The sequence below is a fragment of the Pelophylax lessonae genome (genome assembly GCF_965119305.1).
Source record: "Pelophylax lessonae genome assembly, chromosome: 2".
Lineage (NCBI taxonomy): Eukaryota > Metazoa > Chordata > Amphibia > Anura > Ranidae > Pelophylax > Pelophylax lessonae.
The window spans coordinates 216,284,966-216,310,395 of NC_138769.1; the positions used below are offsets into that span (position 1 = coordinate 216,284,966).

Below are 25,430 nucleotides of genomic sequence, written 5' to 3' on the forward strand. Positions count from 1 at the left end.
TTGCTGTAGGGGCACTCAACAGGAGGGAGGGGCCAGGAGAGCAGAAGAGGGACCCGAGAAGAGGAGGAACCGGGCCACTTTGTGCAAAAGAAACTGCACAGAGCAGGTAAGTATAACATGTTTGTTATTTAAAAAAAATAAATGAGACTTTACAATCACTTTAAGGGAATCCGTTGGGGACTCCCCAGGTCCCCAGAGCTAGTGTCCCCATTGGAAGATTTCCCCTCTATTACTTTTGTGGGGACAACCCAAAATTGGGATTTTCTTTTACTTTTACTTTCAATGATAACAGTAAACAGGGCAAATAGAGACGATGAATCTCCCTAATGGGCACACAGACAGCAGTAAAAACTAACAGGTGTTCTAATCCCTCTGTACTCTATCCAAAACTAAAGAAAAAGTTTTGCCTTTAGTTATACTTTAAGACTTATAATGCTAGAAATAGTTGCCTAAATAGTTTTTTTTTTTATGTTGTCTTAACACGGAACAGTTATAATATTTTTCTTTGTTTTCTTCTAACCAATGTTAGGAGTTGGAGTTTTTCTTTCCATCCAGTGGAGGCCGTGGACCAAAGAATACCGCAACATTTACTCAAAGCACCTGCTGTATTATTAAGCCTCATGCTTTTTCTGAAGGTATTTTCATTCTTACCTCGGTCATACTTGCGAAATAACACCAATGTTGTATTATTCTGCCCGGTTGTGTTCCAATATGACCTCCATACTCATTTTTATATGTTCAACGGTTTGTTGTAAAGATTACTGTAAAAAAGAAGATATGATAAAGAGTTTGTAAATCATTAGACCCCTGTCCCCTGTTCACATGATAAACACACGTGGGAAATTTACTAAAACTGGAGAGTGTCAATGTGCCATATCCTGCAAGAAAATCTTATTCTAACAAAAAAAAACTGGAGAGTGCAAAATCTGGTAAAGCTCTGCCTTCTAGGTTTTATTATCAAAGGGTAATTGAACAAGCTGAACTTAGAAGCTGATTGGCTACCATGCATATCTGCACCAAATTCTGAGTGCACCATTTTTTTTTTAAATCTACCCCAAAGACCAGTGATGGCAAACCTTGGAACCCCATATGTTTTGGAACTACATTTCCCATGATGCTCATGCACTCTGCAGCGTAGTTGAGCATTATGGTAAACAGTGGCGGCTGGTGCGTTGGGGGTGCATAGGCACCGCCCCCCCCTATCCATGCGTCCGGCCCCCTAATCTACATGCGGGGCGCCGGACGCATGGAGTTCAATGGGGCTTTTTTTCTTTTTGAATCACCTGATTAGAGCCAGAGGCTCTAATAGGCTTTAGCAAAGGGTGGACCCGGGGCACAGAGCAGTGTGCCCCGAGCCCACCCATTGTGTGACAATAGCAAATGGCATCTCTGCGGGCACGTTGGTCTCTCTGCATTGAAAGGGGGCACTCAATACCTTAATTACTGAAGGCCCGTTTCACACTTTTGTGACCTCAAACTCACGCAATTTTTTACAGCGTTTTAAAGCAATTCCTATTACATTTTTCTGTTTGCGCCCCCCCCAAAAGAAATTTTGACCACCAGCCGCCACTGATGGGAAATGTAGTTCCAAAACATCTGGGGTGCCAAGGTTCGCTATCACTGCCATAGACTATACATAGTGGCAGATGTGTAAAAAGGTTACATAGATCTGGCCCTAAGAATTGCCATCCACGTGCCAAGAATGATTTGATGAGACCTTTTGCAGTCTTATGCCAGATTCTGTCAATAGACATTTGCAGTCTGGTGAAAGCTTCCTTCTCTTTTATCCACATGAAAGGGAACGATTAGATATGCTCACACTAAGTAAGTTAGAAAATCAATTTTTAAACTGTTTTCTTTTTTTTGTCAAAAGAATCTCATACGGATGACCGAAGGAGCAAATTAAAGGTCATTTAGCCAGATTTTATTTCACTAAAATTACCCAATCTCTTTGTGATTGCAATGGCCATCTTTTATATTTATTGGATCCTGGGCAAACATTTTCTTGGTACCTCCCAAATCCACAATTATTTGCGGGCAGTTTGGGCTCAAGGGGCAGCTACTTTGGGCCCCACAACAATTACTGGGCCGGTGGCAGCTGCCCCTTGCCAAATGTAAAATGCCCCTTGCTGTGAGAGCACTAATTAATCTCGCAGCAGAGAACTTGGCAGGTACAACTGCATGTGTTCCTAGTTCAAAGACAAGTTGTAAAACTGAAAAAATTATCATAGAGTTTTTTCATTTATCTGATGGATACGGAAGCTGCTAAACATGGTCTTGAAATGTAAAGTATTACACCCAAAAACAAACATTTAATATGTTGCAGTTTTCAAATCCTAAATGTGTGGTGGATGCTTTCAAATTTTGTAGGCTTTTGTTTTTTTTTTCATTTATTTTCACTTGGTCATCCAGCCACTAACACACTTCCTGTGTGACCAATATAATGATGTACAGTATAACATATCCACACCTGGAATTCATCTTTAACTCTTAGGCCCCTTTCACACACTCCGTCCGTCGGACGGACTCCGTTTTTCTCAGCGGGGGATCGATCCGCCGATCCCCCGCTGAGCAGGAGGATGACAGCTGTGTCTCCGTGCTGTGTGCGGAGACACAGCTGTCAGTTCCCCATGCATCTCTATGGGGGAAATCGGATGGGAACGGACCGTCGGTCCGTTCTCATCCGATCCCATCCGATCCGCTGGACGGATGGAAAATAGGGTTTCAATCCATCCAGATTTGACGGATCGGATCAGATGTCAGCGGTCATGTCTCCGCTGACATCCGATGCCCCATAGGAATGCATGGGCATGGGGGGGACCGTTCAGATCCGACAAAAAAACGGACAGGCGGATCTGAACGGTCCGCCTGTATGAAAGAGCCCTTAAAAAGATTCTGTCACTGGAGGAAGCTGGGCAAATTGCTACAAGTATAAAATTCTTGCACCCAGGGCTGCCTGCTCATACCTAACCTTTCTGTCAGGAGCTAATCTAAGGCCTTTTGACAAGCAAAGCATGGTCCTTTTTAATACCGCCAAAGCCATGTGTCCCTTCCTGCTTCCTGTACCTTCCTTTGTGTCCATCATTGTGATGGGCCAGGAGGAATGTATGAGGGCAACGCTTAGTTCTAACACTACCCTGAAGTGCTGTTGCACTGCCTGTTAGGCATTTCATACCTGCAACTCTCTTTAAAGTGGATGTAAAACCCATTCATGAAATTTGACCTGGGCACATATATCTGTAGTGTTTACTTATCTCCAAAGCTCTAAGTCCTGTGTCTTTCTGCTGCTCTGTTCCTCTGTTATCAACATAATAACTTCTGACAAGTTCTCCGACGCTGGAGATAAAATTTTGTGTCAGGGTAAGTGCATATAGATAGATAAGCATAGGGCTGGTCTATTCACTGCACAGCTCTGCATGTGTTTTCCTTCCTCTGCCTATGTGGAGGGGGCTGGGGGTGTTCCTTTCCTCCAATCAGATGTCACACAGTGTATGCCAAGACTCCACAGTGCTGGAACAGGAAGAAAAAAGTCTAAAAACGTATGTAGGGAGATTTGTTTAATATTTGTGTATCATCTGGGGCCAGTCACTTCACTGGGTACTGTATATTTAGGGTTTACATCCACTTTAACCATTTAAGCCCCGGAAGATTTTACCCCCTTTCTGACCAGGGCCTATTTTGCGATTCGGCACTGCGTGACTTTAACGGACAATTTCGCGGTCATGCGACGCTGTACCTAAATGAAATCGACGTCCTTTTTTTCCCACAAACAGAGCTTTCTTTTGGTGGTATTTGATCACCTGTGCAATTTTTTGATCATGCGCTATAAACAAAAAAAGAGCGTCAATTTTGCAAAAATAACAATATTTTTCAAATTTTTTATATGAATTCCCCCCAAAAAAATGTAAAAATCAAAATTTTTTAACATTTTAGGCCAATTTGTTTTCTGCTACATATGTTTGGTAAAAAAAATCGCAAAAAGCGTATTTTGATTGGTTTGCTCAAAAGTTATTGCGTTTACTAACTAAGGGAAAGATTTTTGTCATATTTTTTTTTTTTTAATGAGTAATGGCGGCGATCTGCGATTTTTTTTTTTGCGGGACTGCGACATTGCGGCGGACAGATCGGACCCTTGACTGACATTTTTAAAACTTTTGGGGGTACCAGTGACATTACTACAGTAATCAGTGCTATGCATATGCACTGTTACTGTAAAAATGACACTGGCAGGGAAGGGGTTAACTTTATTGGAGAAGGAGGGGTTAAATGTGTCCCTAGGGGCATGCTTCTAACTGAAAGCCACTCGGATGTGGCTTTTCATGTAACAGCAGATATCTACGGTCTTTCATAGCAGGACCGTATGATCTCTGCTGTTACACAAGGGAGATTGACAGGCGGCTTTGTTTACATTAGCCGCCTGCCTTTCTCCTGGTGTAACCGACGAACGCGAGTGAGTGGCGGCCATCGGGTCTGCCACTCACACGCGCGGGGGGGGGGGTCCGTGAGCGAGCGGGAGTTGGAGCGCGCCTCCGGCGGCGCGTGCTTGCTACCTATAGCCGCACAGGCTAGCAACTTAGTACTACGTCACTTTGCCTGTGAGGGGCTGACTGCCGACGTAGATAGACGTTAGGCAGTTGGCAAGTGGTTAAGAAATGTTTATGTCATCAGAATAACATATGTGGGGAAACATGGTTTATTATTAATATTATAATACAGGATTTATATTGCGCTTTACAATCTAAAGACCCAGTCCACTGGTACACTTCAATTTAACCCCCACTTGCTTCGCCTCTCCATCCCTATTTTTCTGATGGCAAACTATGTAGCCAACTTGACATAGTCATAATGTGGCTTAACCGCCTAATTACTATTATTTTTGCATACAAACTGTAATACAGTTAGTCCCGGTTCACACTCCTGTTCCCGCATCGCATCCGCACCCCTGGCAGTTCACACTGCCATATGCGATACACAGGGGGTGTCAATTAAAAGTTAACGACACCCCCAGTTGAGATCGCCAATCACAGTGCGATCTGCAAGTGTGAACCACCATGGCATCCGATTCTGCTGCGGATATAAAAAAGGGTCCTGTGCGAGTTCAGAGCAATTGCGGTGCGAATTCAGCTATACAAACTGTATGGCTGAAATTTGCACCGCACAGAGATCGCATGTAATTTGGGATCAGTGCGCTCTGAATTAAATGCGATCTCTGTGATCGCACTAATGTGAACCGGCCCTAAGGGTACAAAGATTTGTGGGAAGCAAGACTTTAAAGTAAACAAACATGAACAATTTAAACTAAGCGTATGATGGAAATGATGAGTGTAAGTGTGTGTCAGCTTGATCAGTAGAGCTAGTTATATGGACATCTGAAAATGTTCAGATTTTTCATGTTAAAAGTCAAGCTTGGTCCTGCCCCCTGCTGTTCTCAACCCTCCATATTAAAGATGGGGCTGTTCATTACATCAGTGATCTAATAGGGAGGGTTAGGAGCCAATCCCAATGGATATAACCAAAGCTCTAAACCTACTGATTCCTTTGACATGTTTTTTTTTTTTTCTTTTACGGTAACCCCAGCTTATGTTTTTTTTTTCATCATTTAATTCATTTTATTTGCCCAGGTTTATGACAAAATTTTCTTTAAACTATTGAAATGATTGCTTTAATTTCTCAAGCCACACTGAAGGAACGTTACTTAAGGGTGTTGAATGTGCCTTTACAATATTTTTCCTGTATTTTTGCCATTTTATTCATTTAGGATTAATAATATTTGCTTTAACAATATGTTATCCTTTTTTATCCAAAGAAATCATGATACGGAGAACTTGTTTTTCACATCTCTGATTTTCCCAAATGGGTGCGACCTTTTGACTGCTATTTTCACAGTGCACCAATACCACAAGATATGTGTGCTCAGCTAAACAGTTAGACGCCCTGAAATCCTCCTGGTAATGACATCGTAAGAATACTGTGGAGACCTTGTCATAACAAGCTCAGAAAATTGTCACAGCACTTTTGGTTGAAGTTGATATTGGTAAAGAATTTCCACCCAGGGGCTCTCTAGGGCTCGAAGAGACCTGTTGGCGCCCCTAGCCCTTTTTCTGCCGGAGCCATTTTTTTATTTATTTACACTCATGTTAAAATTAACATTTCTCTTACGTCCTCCGACAGTCGCCACCTCCTCTAAGTCATCACTATTGGGTATTGACTTCCGCTCCGCAGGAGTAGCTAGGCATTAAGACTTAGTCAAAAGAATAAAGGCATTTGCATATACACACCCATGGGGGCTGTCCCAACTGGTCAATACCCCCCTGCAGTGACCACTCCCAACTCAGTTTCTTTCTGCCTAGCATCAGGAGTAGTTAGGCTTCCCTGTGCTGGGGCTCCAGTCTCAGCCTTTCTAATCTTTTTATTTGATATTCTTTGAAAATGTCAGCATTTTATGTCAACATTTTATGCTAGTTGATTACATAACATACCCAAAACATTATATAGTTATTTCCCCCCCTTTTTCTTTTCTTTTACTTTCTTGATTTTGATAAGGAGGTTGACATAACTATATATGTTTTAATTTAAAAAAAGGACTGTTGCTTGATACTCTCCTAGTAGCCACTCCCCTGGAATCAATGTCTTTTTTTTCTGCAAACATGTTGCATATAAAACTTGTCTGTCACATACAGTATCTCACAAAAGTGAGTACACCCTTCACATTTTTGTAAATATTTTTTTATATCTTTTCATGTGACAACACTTAAGAAATTACACTTTGCTACAATGTAAAGTAATGAGTGTACAGCTTGAATTAACAGTGTAAATTTGCTGTCCCCTTAAAATAACTCAACACACAGCAATTAATGTCTAAACCACTGGCAACAAAAGTGAGTACACCCCTAAGTGAAAATGTCCAAATTGGGCCCAATTAGCCATTTTCCCTCCCCGGTGTCATGTGACTTGTTACTGTTACCAGGTCTCTGGTGTGAATGGGGAGCAGGTGTGTTAAATTCTGTGTTATTGCTCTCACTCTCTCATACTGGTCACTGGAAGTTCAACATGGCACCTCATGGCAAAGAACTCTCTGGGCTATAAGAAGATTGCCAAGACCCTGAGCTGCAGCACGGTGGCTAAGACCATACAGCGGTTTAACAGGACAGGGTACACTCAGAACAGGCCTCGCCATGGTCGACCAAAGAGGTTGAGTGCATGTGCTCAGCGTCATATCCAGAGGTTGTCTTTGCCAGCATTGTTGCAGAGGTTGAAGGGGTGGAGGGTCAGCCTGTCAGTGCTCAGACCAAATGCCGCACACTGCATCAAAATTGAACTGCATGGCTGTTGTCCCAGAAGGAAGCCTCTTCTGAAGATGATGCACAAGAAAGCCCGCAAACAGTTTGCTGAAGACAAGCAGACTAAGGACATGGATTACTGGAACCATGTCTCGTGGTCTGATGAGACCAAGATAAACTTATTTGGTTCAGATGGTGTCAAGCGTGTGAGGCGGCAACCAGGTGAGGAGTACAAAGACAAGTGTGTCTTGCCTACAGTCAAGCATTGTGTTGGGAGTGTCATGGTCTGGGGCTGCATGAGTGCTGCTTGCACTAGGGAGCTACAGTTCATTGTGGGAACCATTATTGCCCACATGTACTGTGACATACTGAAGCAGAGCATGATCCTCTCCTTTTGGAGACTGGGCCACAGGGCAGTATTCCAACATGATAACGACCCCAAAGCAACCTCCAAGATGACCACTGTCTTGCTAAAGAAGCTAAGGGTAAAGGTGATGGACTGGCCAAGCATGTCTTCAGACCTAAACCCTATTGAGCATCTTTGGGGCATCCTCAAACTGAAGGTGGAGGAGTGCAAGGTCTCTAACATCCACCAGCTCCGTGATGTCGTGATGGAGTGGAAGAGGACTCCAGTGGTAACCTTTGAAGCTCTTGTGAACTCTATGCCCAAGAGGGTTAAGGCAGTGCTGGAAAATAATGGTGGCCACTCAATTTGTACTTTTGTACTCAGGGGCGTACTCGCTTTTGACTTTAGACATTAAAACCAGTGGTTTAGACATTAATGGCTGTGTGGTGAGTTATTTTGAGGGGACAGTAAATTTACACTGTTATACAAGCTGTACACTCACTACTTTACATTGTAGCCAAGTGTCATTTCTTCAGTGTTGTCACATGAAAAGATATAGTAAAATATTTACAAAGATGTGAGGGGTGTACTCACTTTTGTACATTCACTATTCTGCATATGTCAAGCAATTTTCCATTTTATGCCTGCAATGGTGATGTGAAATTCCAAGCTTTCTCAATTTATGTCCACTACAGATATGCACGCAGTGTGTTATCAGTTTGGGCTTCGGTAGACGGAAGGGAAGAACCTGGGAGATCTTAGGGGACCTTTTAGCAAATAAGTAAAACTAAACAGGAGGCAGACAAATATTTTCTTAGTAAGCCTGACAAATTGTAACAATTTAGAATTCATATTTTTGCATAAGCGTGGTCATGACTGGTTTTCTTCAGGATTACTGAACTGCAGTTCAGGCTAGAAAGTCTGTTTGACCCAACAGATTTCTGAGAAGAAGATATTGCACTCAGAGCCTTGGTTGCTGGCTCCACATGTATGAAATTAAAGAAATGTAGAACTGTACTAATATATAATACACTGCTCAAAAACATTAAAGGAACACTTTTTAATCAGTGTATAGCATTAAGTCAATTCAACTCCTGGGATATTGATCTGGCCAGTTAAGTAGCAAAGGGGTTGTTAATCAGTTTCAGCTGCTTTGGTATTAATGAAATTAACAACAGGTGCACTAGATGGGCAACAATGAGATGATCTCCAAAACAGGAGTGGTTTTACAGGTGGAGGCCACTGACTTTTTTTCCCTACTCATCTTTTCTGGCTTTTTTTACTAGGTTTGCATTTGGCTAGGGTTAATGTCACTCCTGGTAGTGTGACGCGATAGCTGGACTCAATAGAGCATGCAAAGGCAGTCCAACTCCTCCAGGATGGCACATCAATACGTGCCATTGCCAGACAGTTTGCTGCGTCTCCCAGCACAGTCTCAAGCGCATGGAGCAGATTCCAGGAGACAGGCAGTTACTCTAGGAGAGCCAGACAGGGCCATAGAAGGTCCTTAACCCATCGGCAGGGTATCTGCTACTTTGTGCAAGGAGGAACAGGATGAGCACTGCCAGAGCCCTACAAAATGACCTTCAGCAGGCCGCTGGTGTTAATGTTTCTAACCAAACAATCAGAAACAGGCTTCATGAGGGTGGCCTGAGGTCCTGACGTCCTCTAGTGGGCCACAGAGAAACCACAGAGAACATTATGCTGCCTGCAATATCGTTGCAAAAATCGACAGTTTTGGTGGTGGATCAGTAATGGTCTGGGGAGGCATATCCATGGAGGGATGCACAGACTTCTACAGGCTAGACAATAGCAGCCTGACTGCCATTAGGTATTGGGATGAAATTCTGGAAACCCATTGTCAGACCCTATGCTGGTGCAGTGGGTCCTAGGTACCTCCTGGTGCACAACAATGCCCAGCCTCATGTGGTGAGAGTATGCAGCCAGTTCCTGGAGGAAGAAGGAATTGACACCATTTAATGGCCCCTATGCTCGTCTGATCCAAATCCAATAGAACACCCCTGGAACATTATGCTTTAGTCCATCCGATGCTGCCAGGTTGCACCTCAGTCTGTTCAGGAGCTCAGTAATGCCCCTGGTCCAGATCTGGGAGGAAATACCCCAGGGCACCATCCGTCATCTCATTAGCAGCATTCCTTGACATTGTCAGGCATGCATACCAGCACGTGGAGGCCAAACAAACTACTAAATACCAATTTGAGTTGCTGCAATTAATTTTCAGCAAAATAGACAAGCCTGCTGCATCATTTTTTCACTTTGATTTTTGAGGTGTCTTTGAATTAAGCCCTCTGTAGGTTGATAGATTTTAATTTCTATCAAATGATGTGTTATCCTTTCTTTCCTAACACTTTGCCCTGTCCAAATCAGTATAGATATCCAGCATGATATTTTTCCCCATTGAGCTCTGATGTGTTTTCAAAGTGTTCCTTTATTTTTTTGAGCAGTGTATAATATATATTGTACCAAACCATTTTAAGAGCCGGTTCACATTGCCGCGACTTGTCAGGCGACTTGTCAGCCTGACAAGTTGCGCTCCCTCGCGGTCCATTGACCGCTACAGGACCCGTTCTAATAGGAGCGACACAAGTCGCTCCGACTTAGAAAAAGGGTCCTGTACTACCTCGGAGCGACTTGCATAGACTTTCATTATGTGAAGTCCCTGCAAGTCGCTCCGAAGTCGTGGTGCATGGTAATGCCCAAGTCGCCCCCGAAGTAGTAAGGAGTCGTGTCGCCCCAGTGTGAACCGGCTCTTACCCTCATGTATGAAAAACATAAATTAATCACTACATATGCAATAACCTACTAACTTGGTTTTATGATCATTTAGAGGGGCTGCGTTTCTAAGCACAAGGAAAAGCTGGGTATATCTAGTAGTAGTTATTCACGTTCAACTGGATTTTGTAATGTTTTAGGTCTTGTTTTTAACTTATCCAAGACACTTCTTCAGTTACAGTATAGTGTACAGCAGGAAAATACCCGCACATTTATATACACTGAGTCTAAAGACAAAGAACGCACACCTCTCAGGTGTTCTTTAAAAGTTATAGACTTCCTAGACTGGGCTTTCGTTAAAACATCTGCATGGTATTTTAGCCCTTAAAAGAACCCTAATGAGAAAGTTGGTAAAATACTAAACTTCAGCTTTAATTTAACCACTTAAGCCCCAGCCCTATTTCGGACACTTTTTGTTTACAAGTTAAAATCAGTATTTTTTCCTAGAAAACTACTTAGAACCCCCAAACATTATATATATGTATTATTTTAGCAAAGACTCTGGAGAATAAAATGTCGGTCATTGCAATATTTTTTGTCACGCGGTATTTGCGCAGCGGTCTTTAAAACGCCATTCTTTTGGAAAAATTTTGAAAAATCACATTTCACTGCATTTAAAAAATACTAAATAGTAAAGTTATCCCATTTTTTTTTGTATATTGTGAAAGACGATGTCACGCCGAGTAAATAGATACCCAACATGTTACGGTTTAAAATTGCGCACACCCGTGGGATGGCGACAAACTACGGTCAATAGAGATCTGAATAGGCGATGCTTTACATTTTTTTAACGGTTACCAGTTTAGAGTTAGAGTGTAGCTCTTTTTTTTTAATTATTGCTCACGCTCTGGCGATCGCGGCGATACCTCACATGTGTGGTTTGAACAGCGATTTAATTCGCGGCTCGACTTCCGTGTACGTTTTTTTTTCGTGTGCGAGCTAATGGTGACGGGGGAGGCTAAAATTTTTTTTTTCCTATTTATTTTATTTTTTTTTCAATTTTATTACAGGTTTTTTAAAAAAAAAAAATCTGATCACTTTTATTGCTGTCACAAGCAATATAAACATCCCTTGTGACATTAATATGCAGTGACAGGTACTCTTTATGGAGGGATCTAGGGTCTAAAAGACCCTAGACCCCTCCACTACACTTTCATGTATGCAAAACGCCGAAAACTGCATTTTTGCATACAGCCGTTTTTTAAATCTGCCGCCTTTTGCAGCAACCTTATTTCATGGACGACGCCTCCAGGTTACGTCATCGGAGACCCGATCAAAGCCGTTTTCGGGTCTCCCGGTGGGACAGGAGGCCCGTTGAATGTCACGGAAGGTGGCGGGAGGGGGGGGACATCCCCTCCCGCTCACCCAGGTAACGATCGAGCGGCTCCTGAGCCCCATCAGTCGTTATTGACGGAAAGCCGACCGTCGGCTGTAAACCACGGTACCGGGATGGTGTCTCTAGCTAGAGGCATCATCCCTGTATAACACCGCAAAGTTTGCCGACGTAGCCCTACGTCACTTTGCTGTGAGTGGTTTAAAGTCCGGCACTCCCAAACCACCTTCTAATGTAAGCATAGTGCATTTGGTGGCACAGGAAATTGTGGGAGGACAACCATGTCTGGTATCCTTGAGGATTTCGAATGGAGGAAAATGGTAGTCTAGTTAGGAAACATATGCACTTTAGGCCTGTGGACGTATTTTTGAAATCCCTGTTCACTTAGTATGAAATGAATAATCTCATGACAGGGAGTCAAATGCTTTTTGTATGTCCAAGCATTTAGTCTTATTCTGTGTATCAGAGGTAGCAGGAAGTGGAGCATTCTTCCTGAAAAATAGCAGTACAACTTTATGGTACGTGGGTGTGACTAGCCACTTTGGCTGCATATTACGGTTGTGTATTATGGCTGTATATCTGCTGCCACTAAGATCTAAGGCACTGATGCCTCTGACTGCTGGTCTAACGGGATTAGGAGTGAGGTTTAATGATGTCATTACTGTACTGCTAACTGTTCTGCTTGCTGGAGGCTCACCAAAACTCTGCCTGTACCAAGATGGCCACCTCCACATAGAGACACAGTACAGAACAAGGTATGGCAAGTCAGTAATAAGGGAAAGATCCGTTGCAGGGAGGGCATTGGCAATACTGGTGATCTTTTTTGGGCACAGTTTCCAGAGTTCATTTACTCTTCAACTAAAGTGTTGTGGCCTATCTGGAATAGTGTCGTAAGACAACTTACATTAGAAGCATGTTTAGGTTATTGCATTTATACTAGCAGAAGGTGTAGGAGCCCCAATCACTCAATACATTTGAAATCAATATTAGAAACATCTCATGAGGCATCTCCTTCTTTAGTTACCTTTTGTTTTAGTGGACATTGATGTCAATGCATTTTAAGCTAGAGTACAGAGCTCTTACAGGGAAATTCCATCGGCTGCTTTTAGCTTCCATGAGATAAGGATGATTCTGAGCTTGTCTGCTGAGTGTAAGCAAAGTGCATAGGCATGCATGTAACCAATCAAAAGTAAATATTATTCCATGGCTGAAAAAAGGGGGGGAAAGGGGAATAGGGAAGGTAATTATAGATACTGTAAACAGCTGGCATAGGTTTGACATAGGTATAACCATAGAAATAGAAAAGTTTATGTAATAATATATTATTAAGTCAGCTGTTACATATGGAGAAAATAGGTTAGAGAAGGGGGAATGTTTGGGACTTTGACTGAGGTGTGCAAAAGATAGTAATACATAAACAGGCAAATCAGTAAATGAATGAATTTATTTGGGCTGGTCTAGAGTAGTCCTACAAAAGCAATTTAGTTGTATAAATCAAAATACATAAAATGACATCATGGCATAGTTAAAAAGATACAATAAATAAGTGGTACTGTGAAAGACCAGATGAGTTATTACATGGAGGCTGACTGGTTGTAAACTGAAATGGAGCATTTGTAGTCCATAAGTATAAAGGATCCAAAGGTATAAAGCTAAAGAGTGCACCACGAACAAGCTCTACGCGTTTCGTGGAATACGTTCCACTTCCTCAGGAGCAGGTGCATCACATTGAGTCAAGCCTGATGTCAGCATAAACATGTCGAGAAAACCAGAGATCCCTGGGGAACGTCTGGGTCGGGGACTTAAGAAACCGAATCCATGGTCACCAGGGCACACTAAACCTAGACAGGTTGTGACTGCAGGAAATTGCCACCAGAGTATTCTGGTGAAAACCCCGGACTCGTGGTCACCAATGATGCGGCTTCCTCTCCTCTTGGCGAGCAGTACATGGCGTTAGAGGCCGATCCGGGGTTTTCACCAGAATATTCTGGTGGCAATTTCCTGCAGTCACAACCTGTCTAGGTTTAGTGTGCCCAGGTGACCATGGATTCGGTTTCTTCAGTCCCCGACCCAGACGTTCCCCAGGGATCTCTGGTTTTCTCGACATGTTTATGCTGACATCAGGCTTGACTCAATGTGATGCACCTGCTCCTGAGGAAGTGGAACGTATTCCACGAAACGCGTAGAGCTTGTTCGTGGTGCACTCTTTAGCTTTATATCTTTGGATCCTTTATACTTATGGACTACAAATGCTCCATTTCAGTTTACAACCAGTCAGCCTCCATGTAATAACTCATCTGGTCTGTCACAGTACCACTTATTTATTGTATCTTTTTAACTATGCCATGATGTCATTTTATGTATGTTGATTTATACAACTAAATTGCTTTTATAGGACTACTCTAGACCCGCCCAAATAAATTCATTAATTTACTGATTTGCCTGTTTATGTATTACATTCTTTTGCACACCTCATTCAAAGTCCGAAACGTTCCCCCTCCTCTACCCTATTTTCTCCATATGTAACAGCTGACTTAATAATATATTATTACATAAACTTTTCTATTTCTATGGTTATACCTATGTCAAACCTATGCCAGCTGTTTACAATATCTATAATTACCTTCCCTATTCCCCCCCCCCTTTTTTCAAATAAACAGGGATGGAAGCATTTTTTCCCTAGTGGCAGAGTGCTTCACACAAAGTCCCAACATTCTTTCAGTTGATTGTTCTCCTACCAATCAATTTTTATAACAATTATTCCATGGCTTATAAATGTACTGTATTTCTACCTTCTAAAGTCCGTGACTGGCTGCGCTTTGTGCAGGAACCAATTTTAGAGATGATATAGATATATATTCTTAAAAAGGATTAAACTTAATGATATAACTGTTTCCCAAGGCATGTCTTGAATGATAACTGTTACAGCTACTAGTGTGCTTAAAGCATAACTAAAACCGAAAACAAAAATGTTATATATTGTAGCTTACTAATCATTGAACGCAGTGGCTTCATTAGTTTTCATTTTTTCAGCCAGTAACCCACCATTTGTCTTTGGGTGGCTACATTCACTCCCGCACTGTATATTTGGGGGAGCAATGTTGCCATTCTGTGAAAAGGAGACTTTATACAGTTTGTCCCTTGACTATAATGACTAAAAAGTCAAACTCCAGCTAACACTTATTATGTAGTTACAGCAATAGTTTTTTTTTTTGGAAATAAGGTTTTAAAAAAAACAATGAAAGCTGGCCATTGTAAGAATCCCTTCCTCTGTTTAATAGTTTGTCTTAACCCTTTAAAGGTGACCCACTTTCAGCCCACAGCAGGATAAAGTGCACTGTGGACTGATGTCACTCAGCCCAGGCTGGGGAAAGATTCCAACTTTACAGTTGGGATCCACATAGATGCCTGGACTAGAAGCTGGCTCAGCCTCTCCAGTGCACCACTGGGAAATAGAGCCAGTCACTCCCTCCCCAGCCCGGCTATCCAGTGAGGGGTAGAGCAGAGAGCCGGACTGACTGCAAGGAGTGATCAGCAGTCTTTGATTGCTCAGTTCCCAGTGCAGAGGCAGTGGAGGACAGATGCATTGGATCAATGCTGCATCCACCTAGGTGAGCATAAGGTTTTTTTTTTGCATTTTTATTTTTTTTGTAAACCCTGTATTCTCTTTTAATTGCTACCTTTGATGGACAGCTGGATGTGTTAAAAGAAGTTGAAAAACAACAGACTTACTGGCTGGATAACCAAATAATAAACTATGTTACACTGGGACCCTGAAAAACGGAGACTGCTGTGCTAATGCTAGTAGTGATAGACTGAATCTTATATGTAATTTTTTTATTTAGGCCAAAGTTCCACAATAAAACAGAAGTATACTTACTTTGGCTCCAGCAATGCAATATCCTGGAGTCCCCCCCCCCCCCCCCCGGCTGCTGACATCTTTGAGTGGCTGGCTTCCGAGTATGGAATGCCAGCCATTTTTATTGGCTGGGCGGGGATGACATCACTCCCACGCATGCACATGAGACCCATTGGCTTTGGCATTGCCGAATTTCTACAGGGGTGGGCAGGCAGGTCGATAACTTTAATGCAGAAGAGACAAAGCATATCTCTTCTGCCTTTAAAAAGCCTGCCTGTTGATCCATTTTTATTTATTACCTAGAGTTTCACTTTAGGTTAATGCTCGACCAAGCTGTCAAACCATAAAATGGATGGTGTCAAAGCTGTTCATATGTGCAGCACCATAACAACTGCAGATCAAACTAAGGCTATTATGGCAGCATCATTGGCTGTTAAGCAGGCATATCCAACCTGCAGCCCGAGGGCCGCATGTGGCCCAGAGCCACAGGCAATGCAGCCCACTGTCCCCTGACAATTTTTTTTTTGCTGGGGAGGAAGGTAGTCGGGTCGGGGGCACGGCCACAGCGGCTTCCAACTAACTGTAGGCAGAGACTGCCTCGGAAGGGATCATCCTCTAGTTGTGTTAGGTTAGTGCTGGGGGGGGGGGGGGGGTGGCGGCAGTGCGGGAAGGGCGCGGCGGCGTTTTATTACTTATATACCTTAACTATAGTATATATTTTATATGCGGCCCGAGAAAATTATTCTACACTCAATGTGGGCCAGAGAAGCCAAAAGGTTGGACACCCATGCTGTAAAGGATAGGAGGGTTTAGTTCTGCTTTAAGATACTTTATAATATGTTTTTTTAGGACCTAGAGTCGTTAATGAGTCTACAGAAATAACAACTGTTCTGTTATTCATGCGAAGGAATTAGTTTTTCTTATTTTTTTATTTTTTATTGATTCAGACATTTATTTTCCCTTATATTACCAAAAAGCATTTGGTGTCCTTGTTGCTTTTATCAGCCTTGAAACACTTTCTTATCTGAATCTTTGCAAAATGTAATCTTTTGAATGCATGGCATGCCTTGGCAGCAAAACAATGCATCTAGTCAGCATTATTCATTGAATTATCCTGAGAATTAAATTCTCTTTTATCTTTCTGATTGTGAACTATTTAAAGGGATACTGAGTCATTGCACCAGTTATTTTGCATGGCTGTAAGTATTCAGTCTGTATTTTTGTAATTTTTTTTTTTAATGCATACTAGCTTTGTCCTGCAGGGTTTTTTTTTTTTCCGGTGAAGATGCAACCGCTTTAATTACAAAGATAACGACAAATGGTTTTTAAACATGTAATTGAAAATATATATTTCCAAAACAAGCAAGCAAGTTATATCAACAGAATTATGACCCCATAGAACCAATGTTCCACCAGCTATGCATCTCCCAATGATAGAGATTTTAGGTGAAGTAAAAGGCACAAGAGGCAATAACCATCATACTGGTGAAAATAGTGGAGGCTTGGCCTCCTATTCTGGTTCCAAATAGGTTAAATAAGTATCTATTGCAGAAAATAAAGTAAAAAACAAAGAAGAGAGGGGACTCTTGTCAGGCCATGCAGGAAAAAGAGAAGGGAGAAAAGGAAAGATAAAGAGAGGAAAAAGTTGCCGGTATCGGCTGAAAAGGTGAAGAGGGCTGCCTCCAGGACTCGTTAGTCAATAGATAGATATCTGATCCATGGATTTCCCATATTATCAAATTTTGCTGTGTTATTATGGAGGGTACAGGGGAGGTTAGCCATTACCCAGTTAACATTGCGTTTGACGTATTTAAGTGGTACCACAGGCTGCTTTCATGTTTGGCTATCGTTATCCTGGCTGCTAAAGTCATATACAAAATCAACCACTTAGAGTTCTTTGAGACCTTAGGGGGTAATTTCTGAAATAAAACTAATTCAGAAGATCTGCGCATATGTACCCCTGTTACCGAATGGATGAGATTGAAAATTCCGATCCAAAATCTGAGTACTTTGGGGCATTGCCACCTATCAACATTTATTTGACCTGTGCAATATTCTACCTCCTCTTATGTAACCTTGACAAATAAGCAAAGTGCCTTTATTAGTTATATGGTCGTTCTATGCATTTATAGTGTAAAGCACCTTGCACCTTTACCCCAAGCCAATGAACTCTCTCTGATTAGCATGTATATAAACGGCACCATTGTCCCACTATAACCTTGTTAATCTATAACTCTTGTGAGCCATGGCTGTCAGAAACTACTGTAGATGATTTCCAGTTTCTTGCTGTGTGAGACAGTGGAAAATTACCTCTGCCTTTCCGATGTGCGCAAAGACTCATTGATCAGTCTTAACTAGGATGACAAATGCTCGTTTCTATGCAGCAAAGTCCAAAACGTGTGATTGATAGTGCTACCTGCAGTTGTAATAGCTATGACGCAAGCAGCAGAGGCACAAGAGAATCAGGAGTTGGAACCGCTGTTTTCTATTGCTGTCTGTGTCTTCATTGGAGAGATTTACTTTTTCTAATTGTCCTGATCACCAATGTCACTGGGGGATAAAAGTACGGTTAAAGCGTAACTCTACTTTTGTTGAGAAAAAAACATCACTCTGGGTGATCTCTGTACATTACAAGGATTATAACAACTTTTGCTGCAGATTCCTACCTTTTGTTATTATGAAGAAATCATTGTTTGTTTCTCTGTGCCCGTGTGCTAAGTGGGTCTAATGGGAGGGGTTTCATAATTATCAATCAGCTGTGCACATGCAAAGCTCTAATGAAGGAAGCTGCGGGAGTATCTCACCAAAAATGACATTTGTGTTGCAGGGGATGCCAGAAATCTGACTTGTATCTTAGTGCAGACTTCTGGGAAAATCTCCCTGATGAAATACAGATGGTACATTCATGAGGTAAATGCCCCATGAGTTATTTTAACTCTTAGTGAATTGATCCCATAGCCATTGACCTGTAGAGCTTGACATAGCTCTGAACTGATAAAAAGGATCAGATTAGGCCAATTTGGCTACTTTATGGTTGAGCTGAGTGGCTAGATTGTTGTGTACACTCAGTTTAACCAGTTTGCGACTGCCTACAGTATATTTACAGCGGCAGTCTGGCTCCTACAGGCAAAGTGACGTAGGGATACGTCACTCGCCTGAAGGCAGCTAGGGGGCGCAGGCGCGCTCCTGCCCCCGATCGTCAGCGGGGAAGCCGCTGCGGGTGTCAGGCGGCGCCGACTGCCACCTGACATCGGCGATCGCTCCCCGCTGAGAGAGAAGGACGGTCGGCTATTGTAAACACATCTGACCGTCCTCCCTTCAATGATCACAGAGCTCATGTGATAATTTCACAAGTCCAACCCCCATACAGCTAGAATCTCTCCACTAGGGTCACATTTAACCCCTTGATCACCTATACTGTTAACCCTTTCCCTGCCAGTGTCATGTTTACAGTAACAGTGCATATCTTTAGCACTGATTACTGTAGTAATGTCACTGGTATCCCCAAAAGTGCCAAAAATGTCAGTTACGGGTCCGATATGTCAGCCGCAATGTCGCAGTCCCGCAAAAAAAAATCGCAGATCGCGGCCATTACTAGTAAAAAAAAACATTAACAATGACATAAATCTTTCCCGTAGTTTGTAGACGCGATAACCTATGTGCAAACCAATCAAAATATGCTTATTGCGATTTTTTTTTTTTTTACCAAAAATATGTAGCAGAAAACAAATTGGCCTAAAATGTTAAAAAATTTATATTTTTACTTTTTTTTTTTTTCGGAGAATGTCATATGGCAGAATGTGAAAAATATTTTTTTTTTTCAAAATTGTCGCTATTTTTATAGCGCAAAAAATAAAAATCGCACAGGTGATCAAATACCACCAAAAGAAAGCTCTATTTGTGGGAAAAAAAGGACATGAATTTCGTTTGGGTACAGCGTCACACGACTGCACAATTGTCCGTTAAAGTAACGCAGTGCCGAATCGCAATATAGGGCCTGGTCATTAAGGGGGCAAGTCCTTCCGGTCCAGAAGCAGTTAAAGTGGATGAGAATGGCAACCTTTTCTATTGATACAGACACCTAGGCCATCTCCTTCAGCCTCCTTTAGCTACTTCCTGTCAACATGGACTTTCTCCAGGGTCAGCACACCATTGCTCTAGCACAACTTTTTGATGGTGAGAGTCGAAGACCATGCCTAGGCAGTATGTGTCAGCATGATTGCTTGCAGTTACCATCAGGGCTACATTTGACAGGGTGACAACACAAAAGTACAATTGGATAACAGCTGTCACCGCTTAACAGGAAGTACCTAAACGCAACATTTATGGCAGGAATACCAAGTATTATTTAAATGAAGCCTGCATATTTAAAGGGTAACTCCACTTTCATGGGGAAAAAATAGCAAATAAAAGAAAAATAGAATAATAATAGTGTATACAATTATGACACCAGTCATATTGTAATTTAATGTTATTGAAAAATGTCCTTTTCTATTCAATCAGCAGCTCTGTAGTTTTCTGAAAATGCAATACAATATGGCTACCTGGAAATGTTCTGTATCCAGAATGTGTACAGAACATCATTTCCTGCTTGTGTGATTGGCTCACCAATTTTCCCAGAAATCTGCCTTAACCTCCCTGGCGGTCTGATTATGTCAGGATTTCTGTACTAAAAGCGGTACATTAAAGGTTGGTGTTTGTTGTAAATTGATAAAAACGTACCAACATCCCAAATGATACTGAATAAAGGAAAAATAGTCTGTGTGAGATCTGGGTGAGAGAGATCAAAACACTGAGACTATATTTCACAATAAAGAGGAGGGGGGGGGGAAGGGGACAGGAGGGTGGGGAAAAAAGACACAAGATGAGGAAGGGGGGAGGGGGAGAGAGAGGGGGGGGGGGGAGAGGAAAAGGGAAGGAAAAGGGAAGAAGGAAGGCAGGAGAGGAAAGACGGAGCAATGGGACGATGGGGGAATGGGGAAGGAGGGCTAGTGGGATTTTTGAGCGGTACTGTAGATCTAGAAGATATACGACTAATTTGTATAAAATATATAAATTTATTTTACATAGTTAAAATCACAAAAAAACATACAGCTGAGACATACAATTAGAATGCAGAACATACATCACTGTATCAAATGTTGACATACAGGCAGAAAACCTTCAATTGATATAAACACATAGGACAATAACCGGTGGTCAAATGAGCACCTGGTATCTACCCAACATGTTTCGCGGACAATTGGATCCGCTTCTTCAGGGGTTTTGGTACAAGATAATATTGTTTTGCCTTTAGGTTCCTGTGTAACAGAAAATATACATTAGAATACTGCATATAAATTAATGCATCAGGAAGCCACTTCAAGCACGTGCACACCAGTGTCCCATGTCTACCCCGCCTCATACAAGCACAGGCCACCACCCAGTAAACGCCTCACCAACGGATGTGGAGGGGATATAGGCATGCAGTGAACAGTGAATATTAGCTGAATAAGAGTGCTCAAGTTTAGAGATATGAAAAGGAAGGGGGTTTTTTCTTGCAAGAGATAAAAATACCTGTATATAGACAGTAATGGTAAGTATTTGTTGCCAGAGATGCTTACAATACTGTAACCCATCAGCGTGACATAGGTTATATCACTCTCTGTGAAAACAGAGAGGTTCTGAATTAGTACTAATGAAGGACAACCAGACCTTCATGGTTAAAGACAGGAGTTATAGAGTTATGGGGCTGGGCTTACTGAGCCTTTGGAGATGTGTGGCCTGCCAAGCCGGACTGAGTGAACACTTGAGAGCTCAGACTCGATTTTGAGGTGCCGGGAGCCTTGGTTTAGGTTTGAACGGTGGAGAATTAAGGTAGATTACTCTCCCAGCGAGGGGAGGGGGGGGGGAGGGAAAGGATATCCCCCTATCGTCACGGGCACTGCACAGTCTGAATCAAATGAAGAAGAGACAGGGTCAAAAAGATTTGGAGCTAGGATCAGTGTTCAGGTCTCAGTGCAAAGGCTCCACACTACTTACCTCTATGTAGTCTGATGGCGTAGACAGCGGCATGTGCAATGATGATGCCGGTGTGCTGTTTATAAATGCCTCCCCTCAACCCGGCGCGGTGACGCACATCCGGGCGGGTGTGATGTCATCACGCCGAGCCAGGTCCCTAACGGCGCAGTCCGAGAGGCGGAGCATGCGCCGTGCTGTGCAGCAATCAGCCGCGATCGCAGCTGTGCACAGCCACCAGGCCGGACATAGACGGGAACAAGGTCCCGCTGCAGGGACCACACATCCGTTGGAGGTGCCGGGCAAGGGCGACCCCTGCAGGGGGGGGCGAGGAATGACATGGGATTGTGCACGTGCAGTGGCTAAGACCAAACGGCATTAAAGGAGAAGTTTAAAGACAAATTGAGTATCAGTAACCAAATAATCATTGTACAATATATTGAACAGTGAATAACAATACATAAGGTATATAAAACACCCATTTAAATAATTTTGTATATTATACAGCTAGCAGCCACTCGGACATGGATTGCCCATCTGTGGCTGTCGGAAGAAGTATCAACAATATTTTGGTTATTTCCTGTGTGTGAGAAAACACACAGGTTACATAGTTAAACATAGAAACTTTGTGTCACTGGTATTAAACAAAACATATTTATTAGCATTCATGGGAACACAGAGAAAAAGTTGATTAAATAAGAAGAAACTAGAAGAGAGAAAAGATAGACTTTGATCCCGGATCCCCTGACTGGACCAGTGGGAGCGCAGGACACTGGATAAGTGTCCTGCCAATCCACCTTTCTGCACAAGATGGAAACCAGCGTGGTCATTGGCGAACTTGGAGCCGCCCGGAAAAAATCCCACAGGTATTCATTGACTCAGCAGCATATGTGCATCTAAAATACGGTACATTGTTTTGCATAGAAATCTGTTTTATATTTTAAAACTCACCTTCCCCTGCGATCCCCCGCTGTCTTCCCGCTGTGTGTTCGGCAGATGCCGGCACCTGCCTTCCAGTTCCCTTCCCTGCGAGCATTGCAATGCAGGGGGGTGGAACCGGTGGCAAATTCAAAAATGTAAATACACTAAATGACATGATACAAAGTTGTGATCCTAACAGATTACACTGTATCATGCCATTTCACCACAGGATTTCACCTGGTGACTTTTCCAGTGCCCTGCCTGTGCTTTTCCAGTTCTTTATGCCTGGAAAATAGAGAACGACCATGGCGTCCAAAAAGCGTTCTTTTTGCGCAAAAGCGCTTTTAGATGAACTGGAATATAGCGACAGCGCAACGGAGTTACTTGAAGAACTGATCGATGTCGATTCGTGGGAAAATTTGTCATCTGGTACAGAAAGTGACGACAGCGACAATTCTGATGTCTCTTTCTGGCACATAGCTCCGTTGGAAATTCTGAAGAATCAGTTGATATACTTCCCAAATTCCACATGCTATGTGCCAGAAAGAGACATCAGAATCGTCGCTGTCGTCACTTTCCGTACCTGATGACGAATTTTCCCACGAATCGCTATCGCTCACTTCTTCAAGTAACTCCGATTCACTGTCGTCGTTTTCCAGTTAGTCTAAAAGCACTTTTGCGCGAGAAAAAACGCTTTTTGGACGCCATGGTCCACAAAGCACTGGAAAAGCACAGGCAGGGCACTGGAAACATCACCAGGTGAAATCATGTGCTGAAATGGCATGATACAGTGTACAATACGTGTAGTTAGGATCACAACTTTGTATCATGACATTTAGTGTTTTTACACTTTTGAATTTGCCGCCGGTTCCAACCCCCCTGGGTCGCAACGCTTGCAGGGAGGGAACCGGAAGGCAAGTGCCAGCAATCGGTCGTGCACAGGGCGGGGAGAGACTGTGAGGAGGACGGCGGGGGAGAGCAGAGAAGGTGAGTAACGTTCTGGGGTAATTCCGAGTGTGGCTCGGGGTTACCGCTTTTGGTACTGAAAGTTATCCCGAGCCACACTCGGGAATACTGCCAGGGAGATTAAGATACAAGTCGGATTTCAGGCATCCCCTGCAACACAAATGTCTTTTTTGGTGAGATACTTCCAATAGGAAATCACATCTAAGGCCCCTTTCACACGTACGGACGATTTGTCCTTTTTCCATCCATCCGTTGACGGATAAAAAATGGACATCAGTGCATTCCTATGAAAAAACAGATGTAAATGGATGGTCATTTACATCCGTTTTCATCCGCTTCCGTCAACATTCGTCTTTTTGAACAGATGAAAGCCCTATTATTCATCCGTTAAAAAAACAGATCAGATGAAAAACTGATGACAACGGATGAAAAACTGATGACAACGGATGAAAAACAGATATGAAACTGATGTAGACTGAAAAAAACTGATGACAAAAAATCGTGACTCAACTGATGAAATGTGAAAGGGGCCTAATGGGATGCAGGCCCAGCAGCTTTCCACATTAGAGCCCTGCAGGTGCAAAGCTGTTGAAACCACTCACTTTCCCTCATGGATCCAGACAAACACACGGGGACTTCGTCAGAATAACAAAAAGTAGGAATCTGCAACAAAGTTTGTTAAAGTCCTTGTAATGTACAGAGATCACCTAGAGGGGAATTTTTTTTTTCTCAAGAAAAGTGAAATTACGCTTTAAAACAACTTTTGAAATTACATTAATTTATATTTTATAGGAGATTTTAGTGATTGGGTTTTAAATCTACTTTAAAGCTGTTATTTTCCTTTCAAACTACCTCAGCTTTTCATTTAAAATACCTGGGTACATCAATCAGATTTGCAAACCTAAAAGCTTGTACCTTTTGCTTTCTGTTGCTGTCCTTTGAGACCTGTTCTGGGATCATCAATAGTAATTGCAGTTCAACTTTCCATATATTTCCTGACAGACACATATGGAAAGTGCTTGGAAATTCTTCAATGAAATGGTTCACTCTTTCATTTTTACAATGCTTTTATGTCTTAATCATTTTATTAGATGGGAAGATGATGTCATTTGCATATGGTGGTCATACAAAGACACGTGGGCACTATGAAACACTTGCTTGGTGTTTAAAACTATTTCCAATACATAGTGAAATCTTCAGAGGAGAAAAATTCTCCCCCTCTGGATTTCAGACAATTTTTTAGCACATGCTCAGCCATTTTTGTCGACTGTTGGCCATATGTAAGTTAATAAAGCAGGAGATACATCTGTTTTGAGAATTGCATGTTCCAGTCAGGCCATACTGGCAGGCAGGACGAGTAATAACTACTACTGATCATGTTGAGTGATCACTACAAAAAAATAGATTTTTCAATGTGTTCAATTTCTTCACTACCAAAAGAGGAAAAATAAAAGGAAAGCAAGACTTTACTGAGCAAGCATGGCATCCTCAGCTAAATTGGTAGGAACACGGAGGGGTTTCCCTGGTTTGCACACATTGTTTTGAGGACAGATAAGTGTCTCCAGTGCTTTAAGTGGCCCAAAAGAGGTGCCCGTACTCTATTATAGCCTATACATTTTTTCGCCCCCCCACCCCACATCAGGGTCCCCACAGAGCACCCCCCCTGGCCTTGGCTGGGACTCCGGAGCAGGGGAACTCACTGGTGGTGACTGGTCTGGCTCTGGAGTGGGAAATATTCTTGGGGGGGGCAATTGAGGGCGCAGATGTCCAAAATGAGCGTACTGGTACTCTAAGGCGCACTGAGAGGTGGCGGTATGCTCAAGAGCCATATTTGGAAGTGGATGTACTGAGTACCAGTGCATACCGGCCCACTTAAAGCACTGGGTGTCTCATTCCTTGTATATCTCAGTGAATCTATGGTTGCTTCAAATAAAT

The 25,430-nt window shown here is 42.5% G+C and overlaps 1 protein-coding gene across 1 annotated transcript in view; it reads left to right on the top strand.

Moving 5' to 3' along the window:
• Positions 1 to 25,430, top strand: part of NME7 (NME/NM23 family member 7) — a 297,536-nt gene that overhangs the window by 170,611 nt on the left and 101,495 nt on the right. Inside the window, exon 7 of the mRNA XM_082244475.1 lies at positions 530 to 635. Within this exon, the coding sequence (XP_082100601.1) occupies positions 530 to 635 (106 nt within the window). The remainder of the gene's footprint in view (positions 1 to 529; positions 636 to 25,430) is intronic.